Source organism: Chiloscyllium punctatum, chromosome 18 (genome assembly GCF_047496795.1).
Source record: "Chiloscyllium punctatum isolate Juve2018m chromosome 18, sChiPun1.3, whole genome shotgun sequence".
Taxonomy (NCBI): domain Eukaryota; kingdom Metazoa; phylum Chordata; class Chondrichthyes; order Orectolobiformes; family Hemiscylliidae; genus Chiloscyllium; species Chiloscyllium punctatum.
The window spans coordinates 88,419,128-88,440,337 of NC_092756.1; the positions used below are offsets into that span (position 1 = coordinate 88,419,128).

General features: G+C 39.1%; 1 protein-coding gene across 2 annotated transcripts in view; it reads left to right on the forward strand.

Annotated features, from left to right (window-relative positions):
* LOC140489292 (ADP-ribosylation factor-binding protein GGA1-like) overlaps positions 1-21,210 on the forward strand; it is a 59,955-nt gene that overhangs the window by 4,354 nt on the left and 34,391 nt on the right. For both annotated transcript variants that reach the window (XM_072588680.1, XM_072588681.1), the window contains exons 2-5: positions 15,352-15,436; positions 16,566-16,641; positions 18,198-18,296; positions 20,082-20,205. In XM_072588680.1, the coding sequence (XP_072444781.1) occupies positions 15,352-15,436; positions 16,566-16,641; positions 18,198-18,296; positions 20,082-20,205 (384 nt within the window). The remainder of the gene's footprint in view (positions 1-15,351; positions 15,437-16,565; positions 16,642-18,197; positions 18,297-20,081; positions 20,206-21,210) is intronic.

A 21,210-nucleotide genomic window follows, 5' to 3' on the forward strand; every position in this document is an offset into this window, starting at 1 on the left:
GTGAAGTGCCTTAGGGTTATTTACTTTAAGGGAGCTGATTACATGCACTCCTTTTTGAAATGCAAAGTTCTAGATTTAAACCCTGTTCAAGGGTTTGACAACTAAATTAAGACCAAATTTTCAGTGTAGTGCCAAGAGATACTGCTAGATGTGCTGACTTTCAAATAAGACTTTGAACCAAGGTCCTTACAGGTGCTTGTGTTGAAATGAATTATCCATGGCACTATTTCAAAGAGGAGCAGGAGAAGTACCACAAGTGGCCTGGCCAATACGTATCAATCAATCAGCATTTTAAAAAAAACATGTTTGATCATTATCACTGCTAGCTGTGGGAGCCTGCTGTGCAAACTTGCAGCTGTGTTTAATACATTACAACTGTGTCTACGCATGAAAACGTGTGGAATTTACTGTAAAGCACTTTGAAATATCTTGTGAAAAGTACTTTATTAATAGTGTTGCTTTCTAACTGCATGTTAAAATTAAAAGGGAACTTCAAGTTGTCACCATCTTATCATTTCAAACCATACAGTTTTAATAGCTATTAAAACACAGGGTCTAATAGAGGAATAAATGGGTAATTCATTTGTATTTATTTCTTTGTAGATCAAACTGCATACTCCTTGGGTTATTTGTTGTAGGCAGAATACAGGTCATACTTAACCAGCCCCCATGCACAAAACCCAAACAAAACATCTGCTGTTCAATGTGTTTTTCAGATGACAGCTCTTTCTGAACAATCCAGAATGCACCAATAACCGCACTGACAACCAATTTTAGATAATCTGTGAAGCCAGTAACACAATTCTCTAGAAACTGTATGCACTCATGGTCCTCTCATAGAAAACATGGACATTATCAGACAGGGAATGGCCGCAATCACCTTGTTTGTCTTCTATCATAAATTTTAAAAATGACAAGCTGGAAATACTCAGCAAGTCAGGAAGCACGTATGGAGAGTAAAACTGTTAATCTGTCAAGTTAATGATCTTTGATCAGCATTCCCATCTCAATGATTATGTTGTAATGCCAATGGATCATTTGATTTAATACTTTAATCTGGGCTGCTGCGGCTGAATAGACTCTTCATTTATAATTCATCTCTTGCATGATTAAAACTGTATAAAACAGTCAAACAAAACTTGACAACATACCACACAAGGAGATATTAGGGTAGGAATTTCGGAGGTCTGTAGATGCCTGAAAGTGGCAACACTGATGGATAAAGTGGTCAAGAAGGCATACAGCATTCACTCCTTCAACTGGGGCATCGAATGTAAAAGTTAGTAAGTTATGTTACAGCTGTACAGAACTTTACTTAGGCCACTTTTGAAATGTTGCATGCAGTTCTTGTAGCCACACAATTAGAAGGATGTGGTTGCTTTGGAAAGGGTGCAGAAAATGTTTGCCAGGAGGCTACCTGGTCTGGAAGGCTTTAGTTATGAGGAGAGATTTGATAAACTCAAATTATCTTTCCAGTGAAAACAGAGGCTGAGGGATGACCTGATACATGTCTACAAAATGAGAGGCATAGGTAGAGGCTTTTTCCCAGGATGAAAAGGTCAACTACCAGAGGGCATAGGCTCAAGTGAAGGGGGAGAGGGTAATGGGTGCCTGAAATGCATTGCCAGTGTAGGTGGTGGAAGCAAGCACATTAACAACATTTAAGGCGTATCTTGATAAACACATGAATGGGGGTGAACAGAGTGATAGGAACTGCAAATGGGAAATAGTGGGTCTAAATAAGGATTAGGAATCGAAGGGCTTGCTCCCATGCAGTATTGTATTGTACTACTGAGACCTGTAGGACCTGAAGACATAGCTGTGAATGGAAGACCAAGTAAAGTCAAAATGTTGAAGAGTCTAAAATTGTAATGTAGAGAGATCTGAATTGTCATAAGGTTAGGAAGGGGCAAGGCCAAAAATGGATTTATAAATGAAGATTTTAAGTTTAGAAATATTGTCATCTGGTGGCCCATATAGGTCAGTGAGTGTAGGGATGTTGGATGAACAGGACTTATTACAAATCAGGGTGTGGCTTGTAGGCTTTCAGAAACCTGCAGTCCAGCAGCAAGAGTTTTTACTAGGTTGCATTTGGAAGCAAATCTTTTTTTCCTTGAGTGATTTTTGCTGCCACAGTCACATATGTTCCTCGACTCTGAAATGCCTAAATATGTTCAGCTAAAGATTTGAGTGACAAATTGGTGACAAATCTGTGGCTTTTATTGGAGATGATTTTTCAATGCTGGTGTTGCAGGGCATATGAAATAGTGTCTCTAATATTAGTGATGCAACTGCACTGGTGGAAAGTGTGTATTAGAGTATATAGGATTAATTGTATTTACTAATAATATTTGTGAAAGAGGAGTGGATGTTGGGAAGATGTTTCCATTGGTAGGACTAGGACCTGAGGACAGTCTTCGAGTAAAGGGAAGACCTTTTAGAACAGATAAAAAGGAAAATCTGTGGAATTCACTGCTACAGAAAGCTGTGGAGGCCAGGTCATTGAGTCTGTTTAAGACGGAGCTAGACAGGTTCTTGATTGTCAACAGGATCAAGGGTTATGCGTATAATGGGATTTAGAAGCTTATCAGCCATGATTTGAATCTGCTCTGCCAATCAATGGGCTTAATTTCTGCTCCTATGTCTTATGGTCTTAATTTTATAATACATGGACAGGAAGGATTTATTGCCCATGGAGGCAGTACAGTGTAGGTTTATAAGAATGATACCTGGGCTTCAGGGTTGAGCTATGAGGAGTGATTTATATAAATTAAACCTGTTTTCTTTAGAATTTAGAAAGTTAAGAGTTGATCTGACTGAAGTCTTTAAGAAAATACAGGGTAGGTAAAGATAAACTATTTCCATTAGTTGAGGATTCTCGTACTAGGGCAGAGTCTAAAAATTAGAAGCAAGCGCTTCAGGAGAGATGTTAGTAAGCACTTCTACACATAAGGATGGTAAAGGTTTGGAACACTCTTCCACAAGTGGCAGTTGACACTAAATCATAAGTTTAAATCTTTTTTTTAAGCCATCGTGTTAAGGGATATTCAAAGGACTGAATAGCCTACTCCTATTCCTATCTTCCCAGAATAAGGAAATCTTGCTGTGATTGTCCAGGGATGATGAGAAGTTAAAATAAGAGTGATGAGATTACAGAAATAGTTTGTCAAGAATGGGGTGTGACTTGGGAAAGTGTATTTCGAGCAGGAGTGACATTGGATTAGCTACATGTCTGTAATTTGTGCGAGGAGCAAATTGACATGGTAATTTAGGAATGTTTTAAAAGAAATATATTACTAGCTCTTAGTGTTTTATCTGGGTGTCAGAAAATGAGCAGCTTAGAGCCAGCCCCACATATAATATATTGCAAAATCTGGCTGTTATCCTGGCAGTAGAATCCTAGAGCTATTTAGTTTTATTTTGGGTGTACATTTTTGAACTTAGTTATGTGAATTCTGAAAGCATGATCTTGAAAGTCAACCTTCTTGAGTCTAAACTAAATTATGCTAAGGTAAAATTGAATGACTATCCAAATGCAATAAAGCTATGTTTTGTAGATCAGATTACTAAGCTAGATGATGATGTAATTACACTGCATGTTCAGCATTGGTGCAAAGTGGCTTCTAAACAAAAGTGCCAAGGCTTGAGTTTACTCCAAAGTACTGCAGTCAGGTCAGGCCCTCCTCTGGATTTAGGCTCAGTTTACACTAAAACTGCAGTGTGTAGTACAAAACAAAACTATTTCACAACATTGCTGCAGTAGTAATTTGATTGTAACCTGTCAGTAAACAAGTTTTAAGGTGATGTTACATAGCGTCAATGCTATGTAAGTAATGTATCCCAATGCTCAGATGTTTCAATGTCTGGCAACAAGTTTTTGGTAGTATTATATGTGGAAGACCAAAACTTTACTGGCTGTTGGTATTCTCGAAGGTTTCAGTCACTAAATGACGCAATACTGGATTGCCTTGTAAATTCAATGTGTGAGAATGGCTTAACTTTGTGTAGAATAACATGCCTTTGACGAGAGGCTGGATTTAAGAAAGGACCATAACTCAAGAAACAGAAGTTTATTATAGAGTTTTGAGAAGTTTATTATGAGGTTTTTCAGTGAATCCCAGAATGACATGTCAATTCAGGTGCCTTGTGCCATTCATGATTCATCTTGTTGCTATTATTATGATTAGTTGAATAGGACATTTCCCTCTTGCATGTTGAGACTAATGGTTTGAGGCAAGTTGAAGTTGGTGAGCCTCAAGTACGTTGGGTTTGCATCCTTGTTCCTCCTATTGTGCTTTCTTTACTTTTGAAAAAAATATTGGGGAAACTTTAAGTCGCAATTTTTAAAGTTTTCGGTTAATGACTGTGTGTACATAAAAGGACCACTTATCAGTTCACTTTGAAGAAATATGCTTTTGAGATGACCTGATGATAGTAGCCCAAAATAGCATTCAGCTGACTTACAGTTAAAATCCCTGTGGGATCTCCATAGCAGATCACTCCTGTAAAGTGGCGCAGCTCACTTAGTGTAAACGTGGAAAAAAATGTTTTTGTACACATCGCTGAAACGTCTAAACCAGCTGATCCTATTTCCCCTGAGATAAGCTTTGTCTTGTCCCATGAGTATCTACAGTGTTGCAGTAGTGCTGCTTATGAGCTGTATGACATTGGTTATTGTCCAAACAGCAATTTCCATAAATTAAACCTTACTATCATATGTAGAAATTTGCATCTGCCTCTGAACTTTTAATTTAGTTTTCTGTTTATTATTGCAGTACAAAATTTGAGTATAGCTAAAAGGATGTGTTGTCAAAAATGTTAATCTTGCATTCATCAGGACAAGTGCAATAATGCCAAATTTCAATTGATTGCAATAATTTATTCTACAGAAGGAACAAGGTGCTGATTGACAAGTAAACTTCTAGCTGAGGCATTGCCTTGGAGAAAGTAGCATTAACCTGTAAGCTTCCTAAACTCTCTAACTCAAATTAACATTTACTTTTCTTATGAAGCCAGTTATGTTACAGTTGCATCAGCAAGAGGACTGATAAAAACAAGTGTGAACTGAAGATAAACCTCTTACTGCTGTGACCAAAAGCTGTATGTGAAGTAGAGATTAGGAACATTTAGAAGTTATCTTTATAGTTCTTACACCCATTCAGCCAGTGGAAACTAATGGACATCTTCGTATACTTGCATTCATTTTACAAAAAGGCAGTTGAGAATTGGAGGTCTATAGAACAGTTGGAGCACAGAAGAACATTATTTGGCCTGTTGTGTCTGTGCTGGTTCTCTAAAGGTATGGTTTATCTTGTGCGATTTGCCTGCTGTTTTCCTATAGACCTCCATTTTTCCTTTTTTTTTGTTTCTTTTCAGGTAACACACAGATGATGGAAATATGATTTCTGAACTCTGGATATATTTTCTTTAAATCTTTTAAGATCCCAGCTAGTGGTAATAGTGGGGAGATCCGATCCCAGAATGAAACGTGATTTTATTTGTAATTTGGAAGTGGTTTTGCACACATACTGAATTTTTTTTTCACATCATAAAATAACTGACAATATTTTTTTCAATCTATTAACCATGTTTTCCAATTGATTTAATTTATTTGAAGCGATTGGAGCCAGGCGATCATGACTGAGATCCTTGATTGGCCCAGGTTAATGACCCCAATCAGGAAGCCCTGCTGAGCAATTTAAGCAGGAGGGGGCCCTTCATGGCACAGTGGTAGTGTCTCTGCCCCTGGAACCGGAGGCCTGGGTTCAAGTCCCACCCACTCCAGAGGGCTGTAATAATGTTTCTGAACAGGTTGATTAGAAAAATAATTTAAACAATAAAAAATATAACGGGAGATTCAGAATCTCCTCAGTTCAGACTCTGACTCCGAATCGGCTGGCCACAACCAGTTTACTGTGCACAAGTAAATAAAGGATGACTTGGTGATGGGATCTTAGCCTCTGTGCAGTTATTTTAATGTCAAACGCCCATTAAGGGAAGTACAATCATCAAAGGTGAGGGGTAGTGGGCAAACCTGGACATTTTATTTTAGCAATTTGGTTGCTATGGTGGCCTGTCACTAAACATTATTTATGAGGCTGCCAATGTACTTTTAATAAAAGAACATTATCACAGAATCCCTACAGTGTGGAAGCAGGCCCTTCAGCCCAACAAGTACACACCGACCCTCAGAAGAGTAACCCACCCAGATCCATTCCCCTCGCCTATTGACTGACTAATGCCCCTAACCTACACATCCCTGAACACTGTGGGCAATTTCCCATGGCTAATTCGCCAAACCTGTACATTTTTTGGATTATGGGAGGAAACCGGAGCACCCGGAAGAAACTCTCACAGACAAGGGGAGAATGTGCAAGCTCCACACAGACAATTGAGCTCACGTCTCTGGTGCTGTTGAGGTAGCAGTTCTAACAATGAGCCACCGTGTCATCCCATTACGCACACACAAGCTTATAAAGATTAGTTTATTACATTTTTTAAATGTAGAAAGACTATTTGTTAAGGTCTTAACATAAAACAAAGAAAAGGAAGATTGAACCCTATTCCAAGTGATATCCTTTGCAGGCATTCAACTTCTTTATGATACCACTCTTATTTTCATTTTAAAATTTCTTACTGAACTCACAAGCATTTCCCTTCAGTGACTTTCTGAACATTGACAGAGATAGAGATTTTCTCTAATGCTGTCTGTCCCCCTCTGAGGCACTCATCCATCCAAGCTAACACACTGATTTCTTTTTCATTGAACTCTAAGAAATAAACTACTGGGGACTACCAGACAGCACATCTACTAGAATGGAGCTTTCCTTCTGAACTGCCATCTGTGTCTGGTCTCTGACCATCTACTACTGTTGGTCATAAAAGCTCAAGTTAACCTTAAGCAGCAATTATCTCTCCAGGTAGCTTGTTGAGTCATTTAACTTGTCATGTGACTTCTTTAAAATGCTGTCCACAACTCACTGGTCCAAATGACATTTTTAAAAAAGCAGTTCAGTCTTCACAGCACTGAAAACCAAAATAATTTACAATCCAGATTATATGATGAACCTTCTTCACAATAGATGCAGCATTGCAAAGCTCTCCAATATCTTAGAAACCACTGCTCAGAATTATTGACACTGTAGATATCATAAAGTTCAACACATTAGATTAAACACATCATGAAAGGCAACAATGCAATTGTGACTTCAAAGTAGAATTAGACATTAGCAAAAATAAGAACTGTAGTCCTGTGTGAGTTATGCACCATAATCTCTTGTGTTCATTGGAGCGGTTCCAAATGACATAGGTGAGAGAACCTCCCCACAAAGGTACACATAAGCGCGCACCCAATATGCCCAACACACACCCCCTCAAAGCGTAAACATGCCTGTCGGAATTAATTCACCCATGTATGAGTGAGGAGACACTCAGCTAGCTCATTGGTTGATGTGATGGACAGATTCCGTAAAACTATGTTCTTGGAAAATTATTTTCCAGAGACTGTAGAGTCAGTCGAAGATCACTGAGGAAATCAGGGAAGTTTAGAGTGAGAAAACCTAGATGGATTATGAACCTGGCCTGTTTCACAGATCACAAATTGTGCATGGTGTGAAAACCCATATGCAGCATGTTTTACTTAAGAAATCCCAGAGCAACTTAACACACTGGTTTCTGAATAGATATGTATCAATATATGGCTTGGCGCATACTACATCTTGAACATTCTGCCCAGTCTCAACAGTAAGATCTTGCTGAGATATTTGTATCATCAATAGTCACAGGTGAGGTGCCAGAAGACTGGAGGTTTGCTAACGTGGTGCCACTATTTAAGAAGGGTGGTAAGGACAAGCCAGGGAACTATAGTCCAGTGAGCCTGATGTTGGTGATGGGCAAGTTGTTGTAGGGAAATCTGAGGGACAGGATGTACATGTATTTGGAAAGGCAGAGTCTGATTAGGGATAGTCAGCATGGCTTTGTGCATGAGAAATCATGTCTCTCAAACTTGATTGAGTTTTTTGAGGAAGTAACAAAGAGGATTGAGGGCAGAGCGGTAGATTTGATCCATATGCACTTCAGTAAGGCGTTCAACAAGGTTTCCTGTGGGAGACTGGTAAGCAAGGTTAGATCTCACGGATTACAGGGTGAACTAGCCATTTGGATACAGAACTGGCTCATAGGTAGAAGATAGATGGTGGTGGTGGAAGGTTGTTTTTCAGACTGGAGGCCTGTGACCAGTGGAATGCTACAAGGATTGGTACTGGGACCTCTCCTTTTTGTCGTTTACATAAATGATTTGGATGCGAGCATAAGAGGTACAGTTAGTAAATTTGCAGATTAGATTAGATTACATTAAAGTGTGGAAACAGGCCCTTTGGCCCAACAAGTCCACACTGACCTGCCGAAGCGCAACCCACCCATACCCCTACATTTACCCCTTACTTAACACTATGGGTAATTTAGCATGGCCAATTCACCTGACCTGCACATCTTTGGACTGTGGGAGGAAACCGGAGCACCCGGAGGAAACCCATGCAGACACAGGGAGAACGTGCAAACTCCACGCGGTCAGTCGCCTGAGGCGGGAATTGAACCCGGGTCTCTGGCGCTGTGAGGCAGCAGTGCTAACCACTATTGACACCAAAATTGGAGGTGGTAGTGGACAGCGAAGAGGGTTACCTCTGATTACAACAGGATCTTGACCAGATGGGCCAATAGGCTGAGAAGTAGCAGATGGAGCTTAATTTAGATAAATGCGAGGTGCTGCATTTTGGGAAAGCAAATCTTAGCAGGACTTCTACAACTTAATGGTAAGGTTCTTGGTAGTGTTGCTGAACAAAGAGACCTTGGAGTGCAGATTCATAGCTCCTTGAGAGTGGAGTCGCAGGTAGATAGGATAGTGAAGAAGACGTTTGGTATGCTTTTCTTTATTGGTCAGTATTGAGTGCAAGAGTTGGGAGGTCATGTTGGGGCTGTAAAAGGACATTGGTTAGGCCACTGTTGGAATACTGCATGCAATTCTGGTCTCCTTCCTATCGGAAAGATGTTGTGAAACTTGAAAGGGTTCAGAAAAGATTTACAAGGACATTGCCAAGGTTGGAGGATTTGAGCTATAGGGGGAGGCTGAACAGGCTGGGGCTGTTTTCCCTGGAGCATTGGAGACTGAGGGGTGATCTTATAGAGGTTTATAAAATCATGAAGAGCAGATAGGATAAATAGACGAAGTCTTTTCCCTGGGGTGGGGGAGTCCAGAACGAGAGGACATAGGTTTAGTGTGAAAGGGGAAAGATATAAAAGAGACCTAAGGGGCAACTTTTTCACGCAGAGGGTGGTACGTGTATGGAATGAGCTGCCAGAGGATGTGGTGGAGGTTAGTACAATTGCAACATTTAAAAGGCATCTGGATGGGTATATGAATAGGAAAGGTTTGGAGGGATATGGGCCGGGTGCTGGCAGGTGGGACTAGATTGGGTTGGGATACCTGGTCAGTATGGATGGGTTGGACCGAAGGGTCTGTTTCCATGCTGTACGTCTCTATGACTATGACTTTAGTCATTGAGGTGTTGCTAAGGAAGAGCCGCAAGGCTGATGCCCCACCTTGAGAATTACAGTAGGACAAAAGGCTATGAACAAATTGGCCTCTTAAGCCAGTAAAGAAACATTTGAGAGGTGTTCTTGTCCACTGAGAGGGAAATTAAGATAATTACTTTACTTTAAATAGAGTTGGAGGTGGAGTCAGAGGTTTTGTTTAATAAACAGTACATTGAAGACTGATGTGAGGGAAGTTTATGTAGTAATGTATGAATTGGCCTCCTAACTAGAGTGGTGGAAGCAAAAACTAAGCATTTAACCAGTATCCATGATGGTGAGTGGATAGGCATTAGAGTAAGAAGGAAAAAGTTGAATGGGATTTTTCAATGAGTCCGTACACTCTGTGCTGAATGGCCTCTTGTGCTGCAACATGTAATTTCATATTGCAATCATTTCTTTAACATTGTATGTCGGTATTCATTGATTGAAATATTGCCCCAGTTGTTTTTAAATGAAAGTGTTTTAGTCTTAGGATTTATGAAATCATTGTTTACTTTGAATTGTTTCTATATTGGGTGAAACAAAAGGTTGCTTGTGATCACTTTTGTTCTGACTTGATCTGAGATTTTATGCAGCATAGGGAAGCACTCCTAGAGTTGGAGATTTTGTCTTCACTTAACACAATTCCCAGATTTTGTTTGTATTCTCAGACGTTGACATTGAGATTTGCTGTACACTCTATTTCTACCCCCCCCCCCCCTCTCTCTTTTATTCTTTGCAGCATCTAAATCTATGGATCAGATACTTCTCTCCAGTACTAAAACTCAGCCTTAGGATTTTAATTATTGCTTTTTGATCTGATTTTTGAAATTTCTGTAGGGGTTCAGCTGAACAGAAATGTTTCGAGGTCAGTTTTGGTGAAGTTGTTTCTCTCACCTAATGAAGCAATCAAAACAGGCATGGCAAGCTTTGCATCAGAAAATTTTAGATCAGCAGTAAAGCGTAGCATATTTGTTCTAATATTGAAAAGGTGCTGTGTAATGCGAGAGAAAAAATGTTAAAATACTTGTCTCTATCCCAATTTCCAAAAAAATGAATGAAAAGGAGTTTAGTACTTGTGCCATGTATCAGGAAAGAACTGTGATTTACTAAGTGTCTTTTAGACAAGCACAGCGATTTGCATGCAAGAACTAGCTAATCTTTGGAAAATGTTGGATAGAATACCAGCATAATTCCCCAATTCTCAAAGATTACTGTTTAGAGGGATATGGGTTAAGAGCTGTAACTGGGACTAGATTAATTTAGGATACCTGGTCGGCATGAATGAGTTGGACCAAAGGGTCTGTTTCTGTGCTTTATATCTCTGATTGTAAGTCATCGTAGGAACATTATAGAGTGCTGAAGCCCCTGAAGTGTGGCAATGCTTGAATCGAAAATACTTTTATAATATTCAGACTTAACCAGGATTATACAGTTACTCACTTTAGACAATGGTCTGTGTTTTCACAGATCATGGTTGAACAATCAGGTCTGTAATCTTTGCAAAACTTTCCCTGACTTGCACTAAAGCCATGTACCCCAGATAGAAACCACTTCAGTGCAAAAACAGTAATGTTTTTCAGCAAGATAAGAAAATGTTACACTTTGCATGTTGTCAGTTGTCGCTATATCTTCATAAGCCAGCCAGTCTTGTGATTGTATTCAAATGTTGAATATCTCATTTGAAATAAATCTTTTTAAATGGCAACGATACCACAGTTTGTTGGTACTTCAGTGTTTGGAGGTGATAGTGTGCGAGACTGTAGCTTTTCTTTTATAATAAAGCTGAAGACGCAAGTTGACTTTTTTGCCCTGACTTTCCACCCTTTTCATCTTTGCTGTGCCGAAGCTAGTCATTTTGAGTAACAGCAGCCTTCTCTGATCTTGTCGTGTTTTCTTTATAAGTATAGTTAAGGAGCCATTTCAGTGGCTGTGGAGTAGGGTCATAAGCCACAGAGTTTATAGTAAAAGACCACAGTTTCATGCAACTGAACCAATATATTGAACAAACCTAGATTGCTGTTAAGTCTTTTGTCTTTTAGAATGGGTTGCAGGTTTCAATTATCCTTTTCGGATCTTTCCTGTTTTCTTGCATTTCTGCAGAAGCTTGATGTCTGTGTCAATATGCACGATCTTCTTGGATATCCTCTCCACTTTTGAGCCAGCAGTGGTATCGATGGTAGCCATGATATGGAGGTGTTGGCGTTGGACTGGGACCTACAACCCATTCTAAAAGATGAAAGACTTAACAGCAATCCTAGATTTGTTCAATATATTGCTTCAGTTGCATGACATTATGGTCTTTTGCTATAAACTGTGTCTTATGATCTTGCTGCACAGCTACCTGATGAAGGAGCAGTGCTCCATAAGGTAGTACTTCCAGATAAACCTGTTGGACTATAACTTGATGTTGTGTGATTTTTAACTGATTTATGTCATGTGTTTCTAAATGCTTCAGTATTTGAATTTTTTTTAATAGACTGTAATATTTTCCCATAGAAGATGTGAGGGTAACAGACTTACAGTTACCTTTTCTTTTGTCTCCCTCCCTTTTTGAAGTAAGGGTGTTACATTGGTAGTTTTCCAATTCTCTGGGTCTTTTCCAGAATCCAAAGATTCTTGAAAGCTTAGTAATAGGCCTCACAGTATCTCTGTAGCTGCTTCTTTTGAAATCTTAGAATGCAACCCATCAAGTCTAGGGAACTTACCAGCCTTTAGCCCCATAAGGTTTCCCAGTACATTTTTATTTTGTTTAGTCCTTTTGGTCCCTTGATTTTTTTTTTAATATAGCATTCTTTTGGAATGCTATTAGTGTTATATACCATGAAGTCTGATGCAAAATATTCATTCAATTCCTCTGTCGTTTCCTGATTTCCGATCTTATTTCCTCAGGGTCATTCTGTAATGACCCTATGTTCATTTTGGCCATTTTTTTCCTTTTTATATATTTAAAGAAGCTCTTATCTGTGTTTTTGTTTTACTTACTAGTTTGCCCTTGAAGCATATTGATACTTTTAGGCCATCTTTGTTGGCTTTTAAAATTTTCTCAACGCTATGGTTTGCCACTGATCTTTGCTATATCATATGTTTTTGTTTCAGTTTGTTACTGCCCTTAACTTCCTTGGTTTACTTGCATCCTAGAATCCTTCTGCCTCACTAAGCTATATCTTTCCTGTGAATCATGCGCTATTTTCTTAGATATCTGCCATTGTTCTTCAACCATCATTTTTGCTAAACTCCTTTTCCAATCCGCTGCAGCCAACTATGCCCTCAACACAATGTAATTACTCTGGTGTAAGTACAATTATTTTTAATTTTTTCTCTTTCAAACTGAATACTAAATTCCTCCTTGTTGTGGTCCATAAGGGATATTTTATGACATCATTTTATTAGGCCTGCCTAATTACATGTCACCGTGTCTAAAATAGCCTGAACCTTGGTTGAATCCACTGCATTTTGTTCTAAGAAACTGTCTTGAATATGCTCAATGAATTCTTTCTCATGGCTTCCCATTTGATCTACAAGATTTAAGTCACCCATAATTATTATACTGCCTTTTCAATGTCATAATTATCTCCTGATGTATTCTCTCTTTCCCACCAGAACTGCTACTGGCGGGGGGCCTATAGATTGTTCCTACCAGTGTCTTAATTTCCCATTTAGTTCTTACCCCTCTCCCCACCCCAACATGGGTTCTACATCATCCAGTCCAAGATCATTTCTTACAATTGTCTCATACTAACAAAGCTACCCCACAACCCATCCCTCCTACCAGTACTTCTGAAAAGTCATATACCTCTAAATATTTAATTTTCTAGCTTTGATCTCCTTGCAACCATGTCTCTATTAGCTAGAAGGTTATACCCACTAACTTTACTTGTGCCATTATTTTAATTCTATTGTATTGAATACCATGTGCATTTAAGAGCACCCGTTTTGGCCTTTTACCACTTTTGACCCTATTTGCTGCTTGTCTTTATGCATGTATAAATTGTTGCTTCTTACCCATTCTAGGAATCATTATCAAAATAGTTGCCCTGCAATGCTGCCATATCCTTTTGCTTTGTGAACCTATGGATCCCTCTTCCTGAATCCTCCCCTCCAATTAGTTTAAGGCATAGATTTAGATTAGATAGATTACTTCCAGTGTGGAAACAGGCCCTTCAGCCCAACAAGTCCGCACCCACCCAGACCCATTCCCCTATATCTACTCCTGCAACTAACACTACGGGCAATTTAGCATGGCCAATTCACCTAATCTACACGTTTTTGGACTGTCGAGGAAACTGGAGCACCCTGAGGAAACCCACGTAGACACGGGGAGAATGTGCAAACTCCACACAGTCAGTAGCCTGAGGCGGGAATCGAGCCCAGGTCTCTGGCGCTGTGAGGCAGCAGTGCTAACCACTGTGCCACCGTGCCGCCCAAAATTACTCTCTACAGCTGCAAGTATTCCATTTACCAGGGCACCAGACCTAGCACTTTTCAAGTGAAGCCCATTTAACCTGAACAGCTGCCTGCTGTCCCAGTACTAGTGTTCCAATAACATTAAACCCATTTTTCCCTCAGCAAACTTAAAGCTATACATTTAATGTATTTCCTTTAGTTACCATATGTCAGCTGGCCTTTGACTCGGGTCATATTCCCAAGATTATTACTTTGGAAGTCCTGCTTTGTAGCTTAGCTCCTAACTGTTCAGTCTTTCAGCAAAACCTTTTTTTCCAGTCCTATCAATGTCATTCATATCTATTTGGATGACAACCGAACTCCTCCCCTTCTAATCCAAATTCCTCTAAGGTCCTGAGGATATGAGCGTAACTCTGGCATTGATTAGATCCCCTACAGTGTGGAAACAGGCCCTTTGGACCAACCAGTCCACACCAACCCTCCGAAGAATAATTGTTCTCCCACTTGAATGGTTCTTCGGATCACTGTGTCATGGTCAGATTGCTCACCCTCTCTGCAGTCCTCATGGCTTGAAACCCCTCACCTGTTGGACAGTTGCAGAGACAGGGTCCTTGAGACCTATTCCTTGGGTCTCCATGTCTTCCTGACCTACATTTGCAGTCCTGTCCTTAATTACAGACCATTGTTCAATTACCTAATCTTAAGGGCATGACTGCCTCCTGGATCAAAATGTATAAGTAACTTTTCCCTTCCCTGATGTGACAAAATGTCAGCAGTTCAGACTTGAGCTCTTCAAGTCTGATCCAAAGTTTCTTAATCTACAAACAGTTGCTACAGATGAATTCAACCTAGATTACCTCTGTGTCTAATATGTCACAGCAGCAACACCTCACCTGATCTGCAATCATGATCATATTTTAATCTGATTATTAAGTGAATTCATCTCTAGTATCCCTGTTCCTTACACTTGATTAATGCACGCTGAACAATTCAATGTTATTTTAATATGATATTTTTAAGAAAAAGAGGGAAAAATAACTGGAGACCTAGCAGAAACTAAAGTCCTTACTTTAAAGACTAGTTTGCTGGGAAATAAGTTTACTCGCTGAACTATCAGGGAAATATACATTAACATTTTAGATTAACTGCTTGCTTTAACTTGTATTAAAGAAACTATTCCAGGCATTTTCTCAAAATGGATCTATTTTCCACAATCATTCAAAATTCAAGTCCTCAAAGAAGTGTTAAACATGAAGTGTCTTCATAACAAAGTCAAGGAAATTTTGTGATAGTAATTTTCCAGTCCTAAAGCTGACTGGATCATGACAGCAAGATTCATCATCTGGAATTTATAGTAATCTGTTTCCAACACAGATAAAGCCACAAATCCTTTAAATCGAGAACTGGAATGGAACTACATTCAAGAATTTTGTGACCAGCTGAACAAGGAATTGGAAGGGTAGGTACTTCTTGAAAATCAGCACAATTGTACAAACGGCACTGCACCCATTTGTTGAATCAGTTATACAAATATTTACCGTGACCAACAACAAACCCTGGCTTTTGTGCATCTTATCTTTTGGTGGTTGAAGATCTAACTGAAATTGGCTGATCTGAGTCAATGAAAAATTTCAAGTCTTGTCAGGGAGCCTGAAAAATGAAAATTGTGTTGAAGGATATACAGGATGACCCCAGAAGTTGAAGTAATTGTAGACTGTAGGCACAGATATAGCTTCAAATTTGCACAGTTATTCAAGGTTAGGTTTACAATGCATTTGTGACAGTGACATCATTTAGCACATATTGCCATCCCCAAAATATAGTGGACATTAAGATGGGATTGGACTTGTTTATGTTGAATCTTCACATTTGAACCCAGTCGCCAAGTAGTTGCTAAAGGTGAAGGAGGCAGCTAGTACTAGTGAAAGCATACCTGTGAAGGGATTTGAGAGATTCTGGGAATCGCAGCTAAACAAACTGGTTTAGACAAGAACTGATAACAATCGAGATTAGATTGGATGGGTGGATGAAGATAAAAGGGAATAGACATGGATAGGTTCATTTAGACCATAGGGCTGCATCATTTTTGGTTATTCAAAAATGTACCTGTGGATTGTTTTCTTCAATTCATTCACTGGATGCGGGCGTAACTGGCTGGGCCAGCATTCATTGCCCATCCCTAATTGCACAGAGGGCAGTTCAGAGTCAACTATATTGCAGAGGGTCTGGACACTCATGTAGGTCAGACTGGGTAAGGATACCAGTTTCCTTCCCTAAAGGACATTAGTGAACCAGATGGGTCTTTCCAACAATTGACTGTGGACTCATAGTCACAATTAGACTCTTAATTCCAGAGATTTCTGTTATTGACTTCAAATTCCACCATCTGCCAAGTGGGCTTTGAGCCCGGGTACCCAGAACATTGTTTGGTCTCTGGATTAACAAACCAGCGATAATATCACTCGGTTAGGATTGCTTATTAATTCACAGTAATGTCACAACAGTGTGAGCTTGCATCTTGTTTAACGTTCTGTTTTGTAGAGTGACATGCATAATGCTGAATCATTCTTACACTTCTCTTCCTTTAGACCTCAGCTTGCCACAAGATTTCTGGCACATAAGATCCAGTCTCCCCAGGAATGGGAAGCTATTCAGGCCTTGACAGTAAGATTTACTGTAACTCTGTCTGAAGCCTTTTTTGCTGTTAAATAATCTTGATGGATATCGATATTATTTAAGGGATATGCTGATAGTGTGGGCAAGTGGCATTGAATCTAGATGATCAGCCATTTTTCTTTCTAATTGAATGATAGAGCATGCTTGATGGGCTGAATGATCTACTTCTGCTCCTGTGTTCCTAAGTATTGAAGTCTGTAATCTATGATTTATAATTTTTAAATTTTTGTAGACTTTGTTTTAGCTGATTTTTTTCAGTGCTTTTAAAAACGTTAAAAATACAGTTAAAAGTTTCACATTATTTTGGGAAAGGCTCCACCATGTAGTTACGGTGAGGAGAATGGTAATGGATCACTCCAGTATATACCTTGAGTCTCCTGCAGGTTGATGCCACAATATAATAAGGACAACTTTTAATTTTATTGGAATGTGAGCTTTGCTGGAAAGTCAAGCATTTGTTGTTCATTTTAAAATGGCCATCCTTTCCTAGCAATTGGGGATGGACAGCAAATGCTGTTTTTTGTTAGCCAGACCCACATCCTATTAAAATAATTAAAAGTTGCCCTTTTTGTGACAGTCTGTTGGAGGCTGCCGCACCATCTGTAAAATGAAAACTATAAAATTCTACACAATTTATAAAATAAGAATCACTCCGCTGAGATACTCATTGACATTTGCAGTTGGGGTCTGTCACCATCATGATGTGATAAGCATCGCTTTCGGTCCTAAATGTCAATCTTAAAATGTCACCAATTCAAAATTCAGAATCTACTGTGCACTTGGCTTGTGAGATTGTATTTTTCTTGGGACCTTCTGTTCAGCATTCAGCTATTATCTGGCATGAATTCACTTGCTAATCATTCCATCATTATTATTTGAACATCTCATTGCAGATACACTGATTTCTGTAAGTCTGCAGGGTGAAACAAGAACATGAACTTAAAATTTTCTGTTTTGAGCAATCCCATTATGGCTGAGGTACGTTCTGTCTCCAAGCCATTCATACCAAATTGCCCTAGATTTGATCCTGTGTATTAGCTTTGTAAGATCAGGCAAGATTGCCCATCCTGATTGTTGCCGCAATCAAAAGTGCAAATACTGGACAAGAGCAGGAGATTACTTCATTATAACACTGCCCACAATTAGAAAACCCACAGTATTAATGAACAAAGGTGGTATGTAAAACATGACCACTAGCATTAGATACCAAAAGGTGACTAATTCCCATGAAACCAGGTTCCCAGTGTACAGCCAGTGGAGCTAAATTTCTGTAGAATTTTCTCCTCTCCATCCTCCGTAACTTGGCTGAAATTCCAACCAAATAACATTTTGCTTAAATTCCTGGGTTCCAACTATTCTTCTGCCAAAGTTAATGTCCGATGGGAGGAAGATCTCTACAGAACCTCAGGAGAAGGAAGGAAGCATGTTATATTTTATTTCAAGAAGTAAAAGGGCAGTAAAGGGTAGATGAGCAGATGAATGTATTTTTTTTAATTCATTTTATTCAGTGTTAAAGAAATTTAAATTTCTCAATTTTTGTTCAGGTCCTGGAGACATGTATGAAAAACTGTGGGAAGCGGTTTCATAATGAAGTAGGAAAATTCAGGTTTTTAAATGAATTAATCAAAGTGGTGTCACCCAAGGTAAGTCTATTGTAGGGGTTTCCATAATCTTTTAGCCTCATTGTACCATGGTGGAAAATAGATGAGCAAATCTCTGTAGTTGACTTGCTTGCCATCTCATTCTCATGACTAAAATATAGAGTCTTTGTTTGAGCATAATGGGGACATTTGTAAAGCAAAGGAAGATGTACCTTGTACCATATGGCTGCAGGAACAAGGTCATAATAACATCATATGGAACTGGAGTCTGGGACTGTAGAGCTCCAAGTGAGATGTCCTCTTTTACCATCTGTATATTGTGTTCAATAAAGTCAGCTGCTGGTCACTCACAATTGTAGATTTCTCATTGCAATTGCAATAGCGATAGAGCTGACATTGTATGTTATTTTGCATGGAAGCTTGCTTGAGATATCCAAGTGACTTCATTGGTGACTAATGCAGAGGACCCTGGAAACCTGTGTTAACAGCTCAGAAGAGTATGAAAAGATACTGAAATTAGGAAGACCCCTCCAAAATGGTGCAGGCGACCAAATTGACAGTTTAGTCACATAATGCCTGTTTGGATTTGTCTTTTGAGAGAGAATAAAAATTTGAAAATCCTAAAGAACATGGTGTTCAATGGTATCTTTCCTGCATATGACTTCCCAGGGAAATAGAGTAGCACTGAATGGATTCTTTATTGGTGGTTTGTACTGCTGGGTTTATCATGGTAACAGGTCAAGAATTCCAGAAAATGATTCAAAGAGCTAACGGTTCCATTTTACAGTGGGCTGCTTCATTGCTTTACCGGTTGCAGAAAGATTGGAATGTCAGCATTGAAAAATGTTTGAGTTTAAAAGCTAGTCTCTTCAACAAATAAATGGAGTTTCCATATTGATGCATATAAGAATTTCCTTACTTACCTCCATGGGTTCTTCCTGCATTTAAATTTGCCTTTGAGTTGAAGCAATATAATGCATCTCTTGCCTCAATGTGCCAGTTGAGAAATCTCCTACTGTCTGCTGCAAGCCCATTTTCACTGGTGAACATTTGCATTGGGCGATACCTATAATTCCATGGACTATAAGGTCGGCCTTATTGGCAACCTCGTAAACAGGACCAGAGCCCCACTTGCCGTGCTTGGAAAACGTATTCAAAGTTTCAGCAACAAATGGAACTAGATGCTTCACATGCTGTTATGCATTAATTGCACTGGGGTTGATGTTCTGTCTGCTGCACATGAGTAATCTAGTACATGAAGTTCTGTTTATGATGCTTTCTGTGTAGGCCAAATGTCCCAACAACTTGTAGATCATTATGAGGCAGCATGTTTAAAATAAGTACTAACCGTGCTCGACCAAACCTTGCTTACCCAAACTAAAAGTAATCTTGCACCTTAAGTGTTGTCCAATCACAGAATCTCCTCTAACAATTCAGAAGTGCTAGCAGTAATACTAACAACCAAATCAAAATTATAATTTAGTCTCATTTATGCTTGTCAGAAGCTGTACTTGTACTTATGCATATGCAGGAGCTGTGCTTTGCAAACAAATAATGTGAACACACATTACACATTTTCAACTAAGCAATAGCTTGGTGCATTCTCAGCTAATTGATCAGCACCCTCCTCTCATGCTGTATAAATTGTTGTTCCCTTTTGAGATTTGTTATTCTTGTGATTCTGTCCTGGTGAATGTAAGACAATGAGCTTCAATAGCATGTCTCTTTTTTTTCCCCAGCAGTGCTTGAATTCTTTATTGTTGAGTTGCATTATTAGTAATTCTAATTTGTGGTTAAGGAGTGTTTTAACATTGTTTTTCCCATTAGTATCTTGGAACGCGAGCTTCTGAGAAAGTAAAAGCTAAAGTTTTAGAACTAATGTTCAGCTGGACAGTGGGTCTACCAGATGAGCTGAAGATCACAGAGGCTTATCACATGCTTAAAAAACAAGGTTTGTTCAGTACTCTGCTATAAACTACTGCTGTTTCTGACTATACGTCCTGATCCTGAACTACACAATTCTATTGAATAACCACTTTCTGTACTGTAAAATTCTATGTCAATCTGCACTATTATTCTAAAAGCTACTGTATCAGTACCTGTCGAAGTATGCATGCTTCATTAAGATGCAATGAAGGTTTTCCAAAAACTCTTATGCTTCTTTGCAAGAGTAATACCAGAACCGAGTAGTGATACCTATCAGAAAGGATTGAACAGACTGGCGTTCTTAACTTTGCAAAAGTCAAAGCCAGAGGAGAGTTTGTTGGAAGCCTTTACCATTATCAGAGAGTTTCTATGTGGAGAGACCACAGCTAGTGATCCTAAGTATAAAATAGTTATTAATAAATCAAGAGGTTTCTTTACCCAGGGAAGGGTTAGAATTGTGGAATTCACTGCACAAGCTTTAATTAAGGTGATTTGTGGGAGCAAATTTAAGAGGATGGACAAGCAAAAGAGTGAGAAAGAATTGGAAGATTATGCTGCTAGAGTGAATGAAGAAGGGTGAGAGGAGACTCCTGGTAAGCATAAATATTAGATTGGGCCCATTGGACCAAATGACCTGTTTCTGTGCTGTATGCTCCATGCAGTTGTTCATTGCGAATGTGTCCGGCTTTGAGTTTGACTATTGATTGGCAGCACTAAATACTGTAGAATTCCATGTTTTGACGTGTTGTCAAGGTGAGCAGTTTTTGTCAACTTGGAGACTGACCAAAGTTCAATTAGGTGAGGAATTGTAATTTTTGTTTGGATCTCCTGCATGTTGGATTTGGCCTCTTTTTTTTTTCTTCTTGTGTGTGAAATCCAATTGATTTAGAGAAGTCAGTATTTGCCCACAAGTCACCGTGACTCCCGCAGAAACTTTCTTTTTGAGCAGGAGTAAATGGCTGCAAACCGTCCCTAGTTAACACAGATTTTCACTGAAACATACGAATGTACAAATTAGGAGCCTAAGTAG